This window comes from Epinephelus moara, chromosome 8 (assembly GCF_006386435.1).
Source record: "Epinephelus moara isolate mb chromosome 8, YSFRI_EMoa_1.0, whole genome shotgun sequence".
NCBI classification, from domain to species: Eukaryota; Metazoa; Chordata; class Actinopteri; order Perciformes; family Serranidae; genus Epinephelus; species Epinephelus moara.
The window spans coordinates 22,633,728-22,650,624 of record NC_065513.1 but is presented as its reverse complement, the minus strand read 5'-3'; the positions used below and the strand labels follow the sequence as shown (position 1 = coordinate 22,650,624).

Below are 16,897 nucleotides of genomic sequence, written 5' to 3'. Positions count from 1 at the left end.
AGTAACATTAACTTAAATGTAACTGCTTTGGCGTCAATTCTTGATATAAACAATAATATTTTTATAATGCACTGGGTTAAATCAAGTTGGTATTGAATCGAATTGAAAATCAAACCAAATTGGTACCTTGTGAATTCGGAATCGAATCAATTTGGGAAATCAGTGTTGATACCCAGTCCTATTGTTCAGTTATCTGAATGACAGAGCTGTGCTTTGCAAGCCTGTATTTTATATTTAATAAGGCATTCCTAACCTTGGTGAAGTAGAAACCATATCAAAGTACCTGAAATTCATGATTTTTTTTCTATTCTACTAAACTGCGACATGCAGCTGTAGTATAATATGGTGACACCACTGGGGCAAAATTTCATTCTGGTTGGACAGTTGTGGCACCAATTCTGCTCATTGGTTCAGAGTTCAGGTCTGACACACGGCAAAGAACCAGTGGTGGCAAAGACCGACATTGCCCTTGAACACACCGCAAAGACAACAGCCAACGGCAAACTGGCATATATGTTCTGTGCCTAAGTGATAGGAAATAACTCTCCACACTGGCAGACGGCATTACTCTGTAAGCACATTAACAACAAAACCTGATGTTAAAAGAAGACATTATGTTTACCGTGCACTAGTGAGAGAGTTCAATAGCAAAAATATAGCCTTACCTCATATAACAAGTTTGTTTCAGTCACATTCCCTCTCGATTTTAGTTGTTTGTTTGCCTTCCTCACTTTTGTTTCTCTACTCATGCACTGAGCTGAACTGACAATCACAGTGATTACTCCAACCGATGAGCTCCAACGGGCTCTGACAGACTCCTTTATCTCAAACACCAATTCAACACGCTGCATTGGCTGAAAAACAGCCAACAAGGGCCAATGGGGCAGAAAACACTGCAAAAACTAAGGTGTCAGCAGCTCACCGACGGCCCAACAATGGTGGATAGCCGACCATCAGTCAGGTGTGTCAGGACCCTTCGTTCTTCGTTTCGTAGGCTTTCTGTTAACTGGCATTCCTGGCACAGGGCTTTTCAAAGAGCAACACATTTGGGACAGAAAAATCTAGGATTTCCCTGAATTTTGATCCAACAGGTCCAATTAATTGGGTAGCGCTTCTTTCTGGGACCCCACCCTGTCCAAATGGATATGTAGTGTCTGAATGTATTTCACAGAAACAAGATGCTGATACATGAGAAAAATAATGTGATGAAATCTTTATATGTTTTTATAAAATTCTGTTTTCAGTTACACCCATTGGCCAGTGATGATAAGTTTCCCCATACAAGTGAGTATGGTGTAAAAGCATTCATTAATTTTCTGCACCCGCTTATCCTGGTACAGTGTCACGGGGTGCTGGAGCCTATCCCAGCTGTCACTGGCCAAGGCGGGGTACACCCTGGACAGGTCGCCAGACTATCACAGGGCTGACACATAAAAACAGACAACCATTCATGTTCACATTCACACCTACGGCCAATTTAGAGTCACCAATTAACCTGCAAATCTTTGGACTGTGGGAGGAAACCAGAAAACTGAGAGAAAACCCACGCAGACGTGAAGGAGAACATGCAAACTCTCCCATCTCTTAACCTAACCATCAAACCTGATGCTGCTGGGTTTGTGGAAAAGCAAAGTAGCAGAATAGGTCTCATTTATTATAATTCATTTGTGGGACTATTATCAGTACTGCGTGAAATGTCTGCAAAACTTGGATTTTCCTGCAATGCAACAGTTCATGAGCACTTGGCTGCAATAACCCTTTTGTGTGCAGGTCTCGTCTGCAGCAACAAGGATAGGAAAACAGAGTCAAGTGGTATGTTAAGTGTATAAGGTTACAGCAGGAGTCTGATGATGAAGTGATTCAAGTACTTGCAATGTAGAAATTATGCTTAGCGTGTAATGGAATGTTTCATCAACAAAATATACCATTGATAAACAAATGAGCACAAACATAAAGAAATCAGCAAATGGTCTAAATAAAGTATTTGTTTAAGACATGCCTGTCTGACAGTCTGCCAAAAATATGGGGATATTTGTCAAGATGTCTTAAATTTGTCTCCTGTAAGAGTGAAACTTAATTTTACACCCTGGACATAGAAGTTTTCAATAAATAACTCAAGGTCCACTTCCTCACTGTTTCCATGGCTTTCAATTTCACACATCATGGTGATCATCATAAGATGGATGTACATAGGTCATGTGATGAGTCATCTCTATAACAACTGAGCAAACTTCAGGAAAAGCTAGTATGGTTATGATTATTTTGTCAAACTATCTCCAGCACCATTTAAATGCACAAGAAACATACACTCTTTTAACTAATGTGGTTCATGAAACAGCACAACGGACTTACCTTGGGCTCCATTGAGATGAAACTATGGCGACCGCGGCTGGACAAAGTCGACCTCTTGATGGTCCGGCTATGGAAGAAGTGATAGTGGTCTTTGAGATCCCCAATCTACAAAACAAATATGCAGACTTAGGAAATGTGTTTATTCATTCCATAACCCTTCTCTCTACCTCACTGCAACTCATTAAAAAGATTTTTTCCACACCAAAGTGTCCTAAACATTATCATGAGTAACTGCTCTGGCATTTTTATTCTCGTCGAGATGTTTGCATTCCACAGATGAAACAGATATCAGACATTACTGTGTACACATCATAAATACACATGACATTGGAGAATCCAGTCGCCAGAAGAAAATGTTGACATTGTGCATTTCTGCTCACCACAAATACGAAACATTGGCACATTTCATATGTATCATATCAACATTTCTTTGGTGCTGTAATGTGAGCTGACTTTGTCATCAGGTGGTGGAGAGGATAGTGGATAATGTGTCACCTAGGAGAGACACCTACCGGGCGAGCTGCAGACCACTGTTCAGTTATAACAAATAACAAAACTGGTTTTAATTTAGAGAGTCATTGCTGTGGTTCAAGCAGCTTTTTAGGCAACAAACATGAGTGTCTTTAAGCAACCCATCACTGTTTTTCCTGCTGGGATTGTGGCACTAAAAGCTGTTCCTATTAACCAAGACATTGCAGCGTTTCTTGCTGAAACATTGGCATTAAAGCTGTTGTATATTACCAAGACATTGCTGCGTTTGCTGCCAAGATAGTGGCAGAAAAGCGGTTGTTTTTTACAGAGACGTCATTGTGTTCCTGCCATGATAGTGCCAGAAGAAGTGCAAGTTCTTTAGTAAGACATCGCTGCATTTCCTGCAGAGACGGTGGCATGAAAAGCAGATATTTTGTTACAAAGACGTCACTCCTTTTCCAGTGGGGATTGTGCCCCCAAAACTGGGTATTTAAGGCAAAACATGATCTTTTGATCTACATGTGGTTTAGGTACCTAAACCTTATCACACACTTATCAGACATTAAGTTTCAATATATCCACTACATAATAATGTGCAAATGTAACATATCAGTGGTTTGCAGAAACATACAATGCCAATATTTTCTCTGGCGAGTATGTTGAGGTAATCACAGTCATTAATCAGTAGGGTTAACTCCTGTTGTGAGTGGCTGATTGCTTTAAAGTCATTTTAGAGAAGTGCCTTCTCTTAAAGTAGTGAAGTTACAAATTTCTATGTCTACGTTTTTTTCTGTGCTATACATCAATTTTGTTGAGGTCTTACAACCTGTCTGAGAAAAAGACGAAGAGACCTGGACTAAAAGGTGAAACATAAAGGGCAGACAAGTCAAACAAAAACAAAGAGCCACAGAGAGACACAAAGAGACAGACTGGAAGTCAGACAAATGTACAAACAGACAAAGACTTTGAGTGACAGAGAGATGAGAAGGACAGAGGATCCGCAGACAGACAATGATAGGCAGACGGCAAGCTGCTGGACGGTGATTAGTTTTAATAATTGATAAAGACCACACAATCCCTCAGATGATCAAACTGTCATGGCTGCCAAGGGTCCTGTGGTGCGTCACTGATCCATGGCTGAGCTCCACCGCCACAGAACCCATTAGATCAGCTTTCAGCTCAATGCTCATGCACATACACACACACGCACACGCGCACACACACACACACACACACACACACACACACACACACACACACACACACACACACACACACACACACACACACACATTTTCCAACTTCCAGACTGATAAAATGAGGAACAAGAAAGTGCCAATAGGCCTTGCTGGATCACCTTTCAGCAAACATAAACACGCAGCACACGTCAGATGACTTGAGTAATCAGATTAAAAGGCATTCTACATACTAACAAAATGTGCTTCCATAATAGGCGGCTGCCACTTTGGATGCTTCTCATAGTGTAAACAGGTCTCAACATATCGTGCTTCCACTGCCTATTTAATCTACCCAACATCTGCCCTGCCATTAGCAGGCCACCCTTCCCTCTAGGAGTGTCAGTAAATGGGGAGCTCCTGGAAAAGCTCTACACACAGAATTAAAAGACCCTAAAGCCCAGCTCTAAACTTCTGCTGCGCTGCTCTTTTTAAAGCCATCTACAGTCTGTCGTTTGCAAGAAGCACCCGTTCATTCCAATTACAGTGACATTTTGAGATTCACAACCTTTGTCATAGCTTCAACACCTCTTCAGGTTGTACAATACATTGGATGTGCAGTCTCTTAAAGTTTCAGTGTGAAGGATTTAGAGGGATAGATGGGCAGAAATAGAATATAATGTAATATGTGTGTTTTCTGAGGTGTATAATCACCTGAAAAAAATTTTCATTACTTTAGAATGAGCCTTTTTTATCTACATAGGGAGCAGGTCTTCGGAGATTAACATGTTGCACCACCATGTTTCCACTACAGTAGCCAAGAATGGACAAACCAAACACTGGCTCGAGGTGGGGTCATTTGTGTTTTCACATCAGCCACCGTAGATAGTAGCCGCTCTGCAACTAGTGTGTCGGGAAAAGGCTGATTTTCTTCATATGAAACTGCTTCATGCAGTGTGTTTCCTGGTTTACATTACCAGATTTGTTTGTTTTGGAGGAGGAGACCTCTGCAGATTATCAGCTCCCAGTAAAAACCTCCTGAATGTCTGGATCAGAAATAAGGTGGACACACATTAAGTTATCAGAAGCCCTTTTTAGATAGGAATTGTGCAAATTTGCAGGAAAGCCCAATCAGTCTTCTTTCAGCATTGGCAGTATAAAAACAAAATCGGGGAGTGCGGCAAAATGCCGCCTACCTACTTTTGTTTATACAGAATGCGCCTTTTTCGGGGCAATGGGGGGCGCGAGCATGTAACATGTAGCTCAGCGTGTGATGTAAACAATGATGTGGGAGGGAAGCCGCGGCGAGTCAGTCCTTCTGCGATTCTCTCTTAAGTCGGCCTGTTCTTCACCTTCCCCGTCATCTGACAGTTAATGGCCTCTTAGTTTGCGAGGGCAAGGAGGGCGTGCAATTCCTTGTCTCCCCAGTTGCTCATCTTTACAGTGTCTGTCAGGTTTGCGTTTCTCTCTTGCTACTAGCTGCTCGCTAATTCCTGCTATCAGCTGTTTCCTGTTTATCCACCGCCATTGGGTCTCACATGCGGCATCATCAACAGCTCCTCCCACAAGTCTTCAACAGCCCCTCCCATTGCGGAAAGCCACCTCGGTCTTTTTAAACCAAAAGGATTCCACCAATATGACTACCCTACAAGGCGGAAAATTGGGCACCTCGGATCAACTCACCGATCTGGCTCTGTGTGTCTAAACGCTCGCAGCTTGCCGGCAAAACGGCCCGACAGTCGCGGAAAATCTGCCAGTGCAAAAGGGGCTAGAGAAAAAAGGTGAACACACATTAGCAGGTGCTGGGCTTGCAGCCTGTCTGCAACGTGCCAAACAGCACAGGAGAAACATTGATTTGTGACATGAAACTGCTTTATTCAGTATTTTAACTTTTTAAATCCCCTGGTCTGTTTGTTTTGGAGAGAAAGAGACCTCTGCAGATAATCTGACTCCCGCTCAAAACCTCCTGAACAATGAACACTGAAGGAATTCTAAGCAGAAGTTTCAGCTGGTTGCAACCTGCAATCCTCACCTCAAGATGCCACTAAATCCCCCTGAATCTTCCACACTGTTCCTTTAAAGGGACACTTCCTGTAGTGCGATTTATCAATCTAGATTGTTTTGATGCCAGTTGTCAAGCGTTGGACAGCCAACCATATCACTGCACAGAGGGAAGCGTGCATCTGCTCACAAATGAGAGGCTTGTGCTCATGACAGCTCGAGATGTAAACATAAATGGCATCCTCGGCTGAGCTGTAACACAAGCTGGCAGAGGCTGCACACTTCCTTTTGTGCGGTGATACAGCTAACGGGTTTAGTTTGGTAGAAAGAAAATAGTTCCTACATGCACCTGCTCACGACAAGGTCTGTGGATTATCTTGAGTAACCCGGTCATGATTTCTGGAAAGAGACATTGCTGTTGAGTCTTACAAATGTATGTTTTGCAACTTTGAGCACCACAAGCCGAGTGCCATCTAGTTCCATTATAGGCAGACATTGCTACGGCTGATATCTCCAACACTCAGCAACTCACACCAAAACAATCTAGATTGATAAACAGCACCATAGGTAAGAGGAAAAATATGTATTTTTGATTTGGGGTGCACTGTCCCTTTTAACTTCTGCCTTGAGTTGTTCCTGTTATAGTTATGACAGCATGTGATCAGATGCACTTGCAGGGGTTACAAAGTTTACTGAACTTTCATTCGAGAGGCAACAGTGAGTCACAACTTCAGCATAACCTCTGGTTACTGGGAATTCTGTTGTAACAAATCTGTGAAGTACAACTACTTCCACTTCAGTGATTCATGATGTGTTGCATTACTGACTTTTTTACTGGATCCATTAATTCTTCAATGTCACTTGATACAGAGTCCTCCCAGGAATTACTCAAAGATGATAAGACTTCTCCTATGGAAATTATTGAGTGTGTCATTTCTGGGTCAGACTGCCAAACTTCAAGTTCAAGTTTGACCTGGATGAGTTCAGGCACGTGCTCGCTGTCCACGTTAAACAACAGCATAAAAACAGGCATCACATGAGAAGATGAGCGCTCAAAGACACTTGAGGATTCTGCCATTGCAAAAAAAATCTCCTGTCTACAGAAGTGTGAAAAAATTATAAAACACATGTCCTCTAACTTCTTGCTACAGATGCCGCAGTCTTGTTATGGCTACACTGCTTAAGTGACATCAAGGATAATACTGATACAATATTTATTTCACTTCACTTGTATTTGCATACAAATGTGGAAAGTTACGGTCAAACTATCACTGAATTTTTTTTTAATCAGTCTTCGAGGTTCAGGCACGTCATACTGCAGAATAATCTGCTATCTCCCTTACCCCATAACCTCTACCCCAACTGGCCCAGAATAAGAATTAAAATCATCTCCTCGGGCTTCATCAACAAGCCAAAACCACTGGATGTCAGCGGATGATAAGTCTGGATAAAAATGATCGGTATGAGTGAGGTATTTGTGAGATATAAATGTTACTCTTGATACTTGAGCAAACTTTCCAGTAACAACACCCTGCTGGCCTGATGCCATTAAGGACTGATATATTAGCACAACCTGCTTAAATAACCTCATAACTTGTTATTGATGTAACCACCTCCCATCTATGTCTGGCTGCAGATCATCACCCTCCCTCTCAACAGCTCCAAGTCCTCTCCCATCTCTTCAAAGCACCAGTCTGAACAGATATCCACGTCTAGGGTCTTGTCAGCTGATTTAGACTCAATTTGGGCCACTGTCTTAGTCTGGGAAGGGGGCTCCATGGTTAAGAGGATTACCCAGAATTCCCCAACGAGGTGCTCTCTCACTCCATGCCAACTCTTTTCATCCATCCGTCCATCTATCGTCCCTTCTTCTTTCGCTCCCTCCTCCCTCCATCTCCCACTGTGTGCTTATCTTTGTCTGTTCTCCTCTTTCCACCCCTGTCAAGAAGACTATATTGTCTCTCTGTCACGTTTTCCCTACCCATCCCCCTTTTCCTCCCTTTAACTACTACCCTTCACAACATAAAACATTTTCTCATTTAGCAGTCATGTCCCCAAATCATTCATCACAAACAGTCCGATCCTTATGAGCAGTACGAGCAAGTTTAATTGAATTGAAAAACCCTTGAAGTGTATCCCTTTGCAATCAACATGAGCATCAAACTGCAAAAAAAAGCAATGAATCATCTTACTTGATAAGTTTAATTTCATTCTTCATATACATCAGTGCAGCACTGATACAAGAGGGAGGGGGTTGATGACGGGGATGTCAAAGTTCACATTAGGAAACCAGAGTGTACTGTTATCGCTCCCATGGGAGCGGCTCTCAGCTGACCCCAAAACCAGGAAGTGAAGTAAAACTCTTGTCTATGAGGTGTCAAAGTCCAATGAACGCTCCATATTGAGATGGAAATTAGGGCGAGTGGTGGGGGTTTGAGGCGACACTGCACTCCACAGGGGAATTCCTATGGGGGGCTGGTATGGAAAGGGGGGGAGGACTCCACACATTAGTTCCCGTCAAAGAGAGGGGATAAACGAGGCCATTAAGGCCTGCTCTCTGGGGAGTATAGTGGGTGGGCGGGCTGGATAAGGCCAGGAGGAAGGGGGGGGGGGGGTTCAATAGCTGTTGACTAGGCTACCCCACAACAACCTGTCAGAATGCCCCCCTCTGTTCCACGCTGTCTTCACGTCGAACGCTGGCAAGTGCAGGCTTGAACTACCCACGTATTTCGGTCACGATACTCTTAAGTATGTGTGGGGTCCATGTTTGTGTGGCGTATTTCTTTTGCCAACAAAGGACGCAGAATTTCTCTTTAAACTTTGTCAAAACACATTTTAAAGTGACCGGTTAAACCCCTCCTCCTGGACCTGTGCAGACTCATGTTGACTGATAAAACGACAGAAAGACAAACCCAACACAACTGTTTCCCTCCTCTGTGTATGTATATTTTTTATAGCAATGGTTAGGTTTTGTTTTAGACTTTGCTGAGCATTGGCCCTTGCATTTTGCCGGAAGCATCAGATCTAATGAAAACTGGAGGATCCTACATTGTTAAGGCATGCATAAATTTAGCTGCTTAAAAATGCAAACCATAAATATTGGCTTGGATTTATCTAGTGAAATATGGCATGCTTATTTGAACAATTTTTCTTGCAGTGGTGCTTCATCATTACCCAAGAAACCCAGACGAAAAACAGCTTCACTCAATTTGTGAGTACTGACAAACTGTATGGGCGCATCAAAAGAATCCATCCTTAATGTAAGCAGAGCTGATTTCTAGCAGCTGACCCAGTGGGCCTGTTATGGGCTGAGTGGAGATAACTCTCACAGGGAAAAGTGCAACAAATCTCCATCTCTTCCTCCTTGTCATGTATGTAATGTAAAACACTGCCAAGTTTTTAGATTAAAAAAGTTAATGTTGCCAAGTAAAGCTGGAGCAGTCAGGAGAGGTTTGAGTCAGACAACCTGTATGTGAACACATGCAGTGTTAAAAAGGACCAGCACAAGAATCTGTTTGACTGTGGAGCCTTTGGTGCCAATTCCAAGACCACAAACCAAACAGCACTGGCTGTCTCACTTGTGTGTCAAAAGGACCAAGCACATGAGTGCTGTGGCTGTGAGGCTGAGGCTGATAGTGAGCTGCCTTGGCTGCAGCCCGCAAACTGAACATGATCCGCGGAAACACAGCGAGGAGGCACCTGTTGTGCCATCCTGCTCCTGGTCTTCTTTAATTGTTCCCTGCAGCTTTTCTGTCTTGAAGGGAGCTATAGGAAGAGGGACTAAGAAAGAAAATCACAGAGAAGGTCCATGGCTCAGGTTTGGACTTTAGACCATTGACGTTTGACTTCATAGCGTGTGTCTGCTGGTGGAGGAATAACAACCACCATGGCATGCCCGACTTTTAGGAGTTGTCAGAAACAAGAAACGAAAAAAGACAACCACACATAAGAGGCAACTTTTGATGGAGCAATAGGCGACCTACCTGTCCCATGTTCCTATAGCCATATTTATCCGCTATCCGCTCGGCCACATCGGGTCCACCGGCTATCCTGACTGCCCAGTGGTTGGTGTAAATCCGAGCATTGCACGGCGGGGACGCAAAGCTGAGACTGAGCGCCAGGACGCATAGTAAGCTTCTTCTCCAGGCGGCGTTGCGGACCATCTTCCCCCACTTTTAACCCGACTCTTCTCCTCCTCCTCCTCCTCAGCCGACCAGGCAAACAACCAAACTTCTCTCCTCGCCGAACAAGACTCTCATAGAAACACAACTATCCGGGCAAAAACACTTAAAGAGAGAGAAAGAGAGGGAGAGAGGGGGGAAGGAACGGAGCCCCAAGGAGGAAAAAATATACCTTATCCTCAAACCTCTGCTTTCCACATGGGAGAGTTGGAAGTTTGCGTTTCGTGTCCCCTCTCTGTCCCTCTCTCTCTCTTTTTTCCACGGCGGAGGAGGAGGAAGTGTACGTGTCTGAGCGCCGTGCGTGTTTGCGCGCGAGTTCGTGTACGCCTGTGTGCGCGCGGAGCTCCTCGAAGCTGATTTCTCTTCTCCACGAACAACTCGGATGTTGGTCGTTCAGCTCATCGGGCTTTCATGTGGCGAAATGGCTACAGCGCCTCCCCACAAATAACTAGCTGACACTCTGGAGAGTAGAAACAACTAAAGCCGCGGGGTTTCCCTGCCGAGCTCCGCTGGGTCTTAAAGACACTCTATTTGGATCCACTGCTGACCGCCTGTCCTCCAGACACAGCGCAGGGGGGTCAAACTGGGGGCCAGGGAACCACCTGGGGGCCAGCTTCAAGGGCTTTCTCCAGGAGGGCCACTGGGAAAGATAAAAGATGATTTACTCAAAGCTGAACAGTCTGGAAGTTATCCTTGTTAGATTATATTACAGAATGATTCTTTATTTTGAGTGTCACAATTGAACTTATAAAAGAAACTATTCTGCAGTTTACATCGTATGTCTGTGAGGCTACATAGCAAGGAGACCTTATAACACGACTGACACCAACATTTCAATATGGTTTAAACATAGATTGGCGCATTTCTGCTGGGGCTAAACAATTTTTTAAAAAAATATTCAATTAAGGTTATTTTGACAGGTATTGCAACTGTGATATGATTGTAATATTAGAGGGAAAGAATTCTAATATCATTATTCTCATGTTCATTCAAAATGGTGTGAAACAAATGTGTTTTATAAAGTTTGTAGAATACAATATGTAGGCCAGGACATCTCTACAGCACAGCAATATTTGATTTGAAGTAGTATTTTGACACACATTTTGCCTTTGACAAATATTGTGCCACCTGTGATTTGAAAATTGTGGTAGATCATATCACATATCAGCCCCATGGGCGGAGAATGAAACAGCAGGCCCCTGGGCAAAGACATGTTTGGCTGTTTTTGTTGTTGACTCTCAACTTTTTGTAGCCGTTACTCATCTCTCTGTGGTTTTACATCCCTTTGTGGTCATTTTACATCTTCTGTAGTTGTCTTCTTTCTCTTTGTGGTCATTTTGAGTCTCTTTGTGGTTGCTTTTTGTCTCTTTGTAGTTGTTTTGCCCCTTTGTTGTCATTTTGAGTCTTTTTCTGTCTCTTTGCAGCTGATTTCTCTTTGTGGTAGTTTTATGTGTCTTTGTTGTCTTCCTGGTCAGGTTGTGTTTAATTGAGTGACATTTTGCAGGTGGAGGCCAGGGGGCTCTTGACACTTTGGGCCCCTGGGCTTGTGCCATGTAGGCTCAGTCAGTAATCCATCCATGTTCAGCTCTAAGTTCTACAGAGTAACTCTAACCCTGACCCCGTGTTTAACCCTAACCCTTCCTCAACCCTATTTAACCAAAGTCTAACCTTATATATAATTCCAGCGTTTTAAGATGATTATGGCATCTTTCACATGTTGGGGTTTTGTTTGTAGACAATAAGACAATACCAGCGAAAAGTGGTCTATGTATTGCTTTCAAGATTCATTTTGTGTTAGCAGCTTACAGAGGAGTCCTTCTTTTTTTTTTTACCCAGACAGCAGATCTGTATTCTAACCATCAACGATTGTGCACATTTTCAGTGAGTGACTCAGTTGTTTATAGGTTTACTAGAGTGTCACATTTTAATAGCTGATACAGACGGCTGCACATGAATAACAGTGGTGTTTCTCTCCTAAAAGTCCGCCAGTTAACAAGTGGATGCATTACATTTGCTCCCCGTCCCACATTTTGAAATCCGCTGTTGAATGCAAGCCTTGTCAGTCTCCTGGGCAATATTGACACAGACATACCAATGTAAAGTTGGGTAAACTATGACCTCAGCCTCGGTCGTCAGCCAATGGGAGACAGCCACAGACGCTAAAAAAAAAAACTATTATATATATATATATACATTCAAAAGATGTGAAATTATTCTTGTCTCCCATATAACACCCAACCCTCATTCAGTTTCATGAGTATGATGGTATTATGGTTGATTGTCTGGGTTGTTTACAATGAAATTAAAAAAAAATGAGTGAGTTTACCCTCAACTGACTCCCTGGACATGAGCTGAACTCCAACCACCATCACAGATGACCTCACTATATGCTTGGGTTATGCGTCCACCTCCGCCATGCAGGCCTTCTGCCCTTTATGCCATCTTTACTGCATATCCCCCTCAATCAGTGAAGCTCTGAATGTCATGCCCCTCAACGCAGCACAGGTCACAGCTGACTAAACGCTGTCATTATGGAATGTGGCCGGTATTATCTGCAGTTGAGCCTTTCATTCAAGGCCTTTGTTGATTGATGGGTTTTTGTTTTGCAGCAGTTTCCCGGGGATGTCTCTGTGCACAGCGAAAACTCTGTTCTGCATGGGACACAAGTGAAAATCAGCATAATTGCACTAATTGCAGCCAATTTCTCGCTGAATGGACCCCGCTGTCACATCTCACAACAAGCGGGGGGACAAGAACATCTCATGGTCCCCCAGATGGAGATGAAAGGGAGTAAAGGGGGGGGGGAAAAACACCCAGTGATCGTTCTCCATTCAGCCGGATGGAGGGGCTTGTAATTTAAAGGAAAAAAAAGGCGAGGAGACAAAACACAGCAGAAATTGATTTGAGTATCCAAATCAAGTACCCAGGTCACGAGGCCACCTTGAGAACCAGGGCCCCCAATTTCCATTCAGGTCTAAAATGTCGCAATATCCTGTGTGACAGTCTCACAGCTCCCCGGGTTTCTCCAGGGAGTGAACCGAGTGAACCCCAACAAAACGTCTTTGTCGACATCTGAGAGCGGATCGGTCACGAGTGTCAACAAACAGTCTGAGGGGCATTCCTGTGTGCATTCCTGTGCCTCTTCAATGAAATAACAGAGTGCATCGCGTGTTTAGGCCAAACACAACTAAAAAAAAAAAAAAACTCCACACAACCCCCATGATACAACACAATGGAAGGCTCCAATAGGAAACTGCAGCCAACTGGCTTTATTCACCAAGGACACAGCTAATTTGTTCATTCAGTATCAAGCCCACCATTTCCAGAGGAGAACCTCCCACGATATTTTCGTCCCATCAAGACTGGGGCGTTATCCCCTCCTGCATTCAAGTGCATCTTCCAATTACCTATGCACCACCACTCCTCCACACCTCTAATATCTCCACCTTTACTCTTGTTCTGCTTTTCAGATGTTGTGCATCTTCTTTTTTTGTTAAATCTGGACCCATTTCTTTCTTTTGCTCCTGTCTTCTGTTTGTGTTTCTTAAGTTGCTCTGCGCTGCACCCTGTCTCTACTCCTCTCCTCTTTCTTTCCTTCATGTACCTTCCTGTTCCTGTTATTTCCTAAGGCTCATCGCTCTCTCTGACCCCCCTTATCTGTATCGCTCACTGGGTGGGCTTCCTGGGAGTTAGGGTTGACCTTTCAACTTCACTTTGACCTTTGACCTTGTAGCTGTAGGCTCCTGCACTTAGGCCACAATAGCACCTGCCACTCACCGACTTTCCATCCTCTCTGCTCGGCATCTCGTCCTCCAATCACCACCGTTCTCTTCTGCTCTTCACCCTCTCCTTTGTCAGCCACATACCAGTGTTATGCAGGCGACTCTGGGGGCAAACACACACTATATGTGGAGAGACATGGAAAAGGGGGAGACGGAGAGAGTGGTAAATAAAAGGCTGGTCTTCCACATCCACGAGGAATGTGAGTTCTAATCTCAATTCAGTATGGTAATTAAAACACACAGTCAAATAATGTGAGATCAGTGTGTCAGGTTTGATTATTACAAGTTTAGGCAGTGTCACGCAGAGAGTTTAGTAGGTTTGTTCAGTCTTCTTGTGTCCAATATATAACCCATGACTGTGCATTTAATCAGCACCCAGGTCAGTGTCATGCAGTATGAATATAGAAGGATATATTTTAAATAATAGGATTTATTTGCTTTTTACCTGTGAGCTGTGACCTACCTGGTCTGGCCTCTTGTGTCAAAAAAGTACTCCTGTGGATGGTATGGACGCAGCAATAGATTTCATAAGACATAGCTATACATTACCATCTAGTGGTGACTAATAAGATTACACAGAGGAGATTGCTGTTGAATTCTGTCAGTATTTGCATATTTACATCCATTTACACATTTACCAGGTGGAGAAGAATAGCTAACTGTATGATTTGAGTTACATATACATGTTCACCTAACTCTACATCAGAGGTGTTAACGCACATCACATGACTTGGACTTGAGTCAAATTTGAATCACAGATTGGATGACTTTACACTTAACTTGACAAAATCAAACAAGTATTGCATCCTGACTTGGATTTTTACTCATGTGACTTCACTTGGACTTGAGCTTTTAGACTTGAAAATACTTGATACTCTCCCTGTTTAAAGTCCCCAGAAAAAGATCACCTAATCCACCTGAGGTAGGGAGGATAAAACAAATACTCCTGCTTGGAAAGGATCTCCCTTCATAGACGCAATCACTTGCAGGTGATAAGAGGCCATATATGCTGTCTTCCTCCGTTTGTTCATTTCTTTGTACAGCAGCCATGATGTAGTTTATGTCCTTTACAACTTTGATTCACCTTATAATTTCACAAATTAGTTGGTGTCTTGGTTTAATTGCTAATAAGTTTGTTTTTTTTGTTGCAACTCACTCATTCAATTACCCTGCCTTCAAAGTTAAACTGCTCTGCTTTAAATGGAACCTGCTGACTGCCTCTCCTTCCTAGCTCATATCAACTCCAGTGCTTCTCACATCCCCAGATTATCCATTTTATTTGAACCAGTTCAGTTAGGTTGCAGGAAAGAACCATGTAGTACTAACATTACATCGCCAGCTGGAAAGAATGACACCAAAGATGATGTTGTTTCCGTACAAAAACTATGCTGTGGTTAACAAAGAAAGAATAAACAAATAAATTTAAAAAGTATTATTGATTTTTGTGTCTTTAATATATCATTACTCTGTTGTTAAAATGGCATTAAACTTGGTGCAGAGCCCGTTGTGACTTTTCGAAACTATAAGTTTAGGACTTGAGACTTACAGTACTTGTGACTTGTTATATGTCGGTGTCATGGGAGTGCACGAGATGTTCACAAATAGGTGATTTCAGCAACTTTGAATAGGAAGGAAGTCATGATGATCCAAGCAGATTTTTTTTCCACTTGTCAACAGTTTCTGTGGTGTTTAACGGTCCAGCGTATAGAACTTAGGGGAACATATGATCAGGAATGGAAAATAGTGTACTATCTGTGTTTTCTGTGGTTTATAATCACCTGAATAAGCCGTTTATACCAGTGGCACCAGTGGCGTAAGGTAGTTACGACAGGCCCCAGTGCACGCTACTATGACGGGCCTGATAATGTATGCAATCATGCACATATCGTCTTGTCACATGATCAGAGACTTAACATTGGAAAACATTAACATACATACTACCCAACACTCATTATTGCATATCTGTGTATAACAAAAAATATCAAAAAATGACATTACTGTAGACATTACTAATTTAATTGAACAATTATAATAGTTTATTATAGTTTATTTGGAATAAGCATATCATTTTGCAATAGATGCTACTGACTATTTTACACAAAAAAGAAAAAAAAAACATGATGGAGATGGATTTGCCTTTTTCAAAGGCATGTATAGCAAATAGCGCTGTTTTCAATTTAATACAAGATTTCTTTGAAAACAGGCATATTTCCAAGGTGGCGATCACTCATATGGGCCTATTCTCCATCCAACACATTATTGGAGGGCCCATGCTCTCTGCCTAAATTAAAATTATTACATTGTTTGGTGTATTGTCAGTCCTGGGACTGTCTGGATGACTGAGGTGCGGATAAACAAGGCTCTCTAATTCTTGAACAGATCTAACACTCTCCTCAACACAGCTTCTCTCAAGATAGAAAACGGGGCAGAGACAATCAAAAACAGAGCGTTATATCCCAGTTTAACTTCTTTATCAATGTAGTTCCTCATCCATTCACCTTTACTTTGCATGGCTGCATACTTGTCCCATGTCTATACATGCGATTGGGTTGAGTTATTGTAGGAATTCAGCAAAATCGCATTCCTAAACCATCCTCTTTCACCTTTTCATATTTAAACTAAAACTTTGTGCTGTGCTGATTCATGAGCCAATGAACAAATTAATTCATTATAATGATTTTAGAGTAAGTTTTATTTATTTATTAATAACACCACAGAATATATATTTCATGGGTAAAGGAGGTGTCTAATGATGGAGCCACCTGTGTCTCACTCAAGCTGGGTCACCATATGGCCAACTGGCTAAAAAGACTATTACAGAGAGTACAGTTATGGCAGCCAGATTACAGAACATGTTCATTTCAGTTGCAGGAAACTATTCTTTTTTCTTTTCTTTTTTTTTACTACTGGAAAAAAAGGTTCAGATTTTAAATAA

At 42.5% G+C, this 16,897-nt stretch overlaps 1 protein-coding gene across 1 annotated transcript; it reads right to left on the bottom strand.

Annotated features, from left to right (window-relative positions):
- Window positions 1-2,298: 2,298 nt before the first annotated feature.
- LOC126394415 (proprotein convertase subtilisin/kexin type 5-like) lies at window positions 2,299-10,648 on the bottom strand. The gene is made up of 2 exons (XM_050051222.1): window positions 9,983-10,648; window positions 2,299-2,457 (listed from the first exon to the last, which is right to left on the bottom strand). The coding sequence occupies exons 1-2, from the start codon at window positions 10,160-10,162 to the stop codon at window positions 2,314-2,316; spliced, it is 324 nt and encodes a 107-aa protein (XP_049907179.1). The 5' UTR covers window positions 10,163-10,648; the 3' UTR covers window positions 2,299-2,313.
- Between the last annotated feature and the right edge of the window lie 6,249 nt (window positions 10,649-16,897).

Coding starts and splice junctions, on each gene's coding strand:
- LOC126394415 (XM_050051222.1), bottom strand. CDS start 10,162: ATGGTCCGCAACGCCGCCTGGAGAAGAAGCTTACTATGCGTCCTGGCG. Junction 2,458..9,982: donor GCTATAGGAACATGGGACAG/GTAGGTCGCCTA, acceptor TTTGTTTTGTAG/ATTGGGGATCTCAAAGACCA.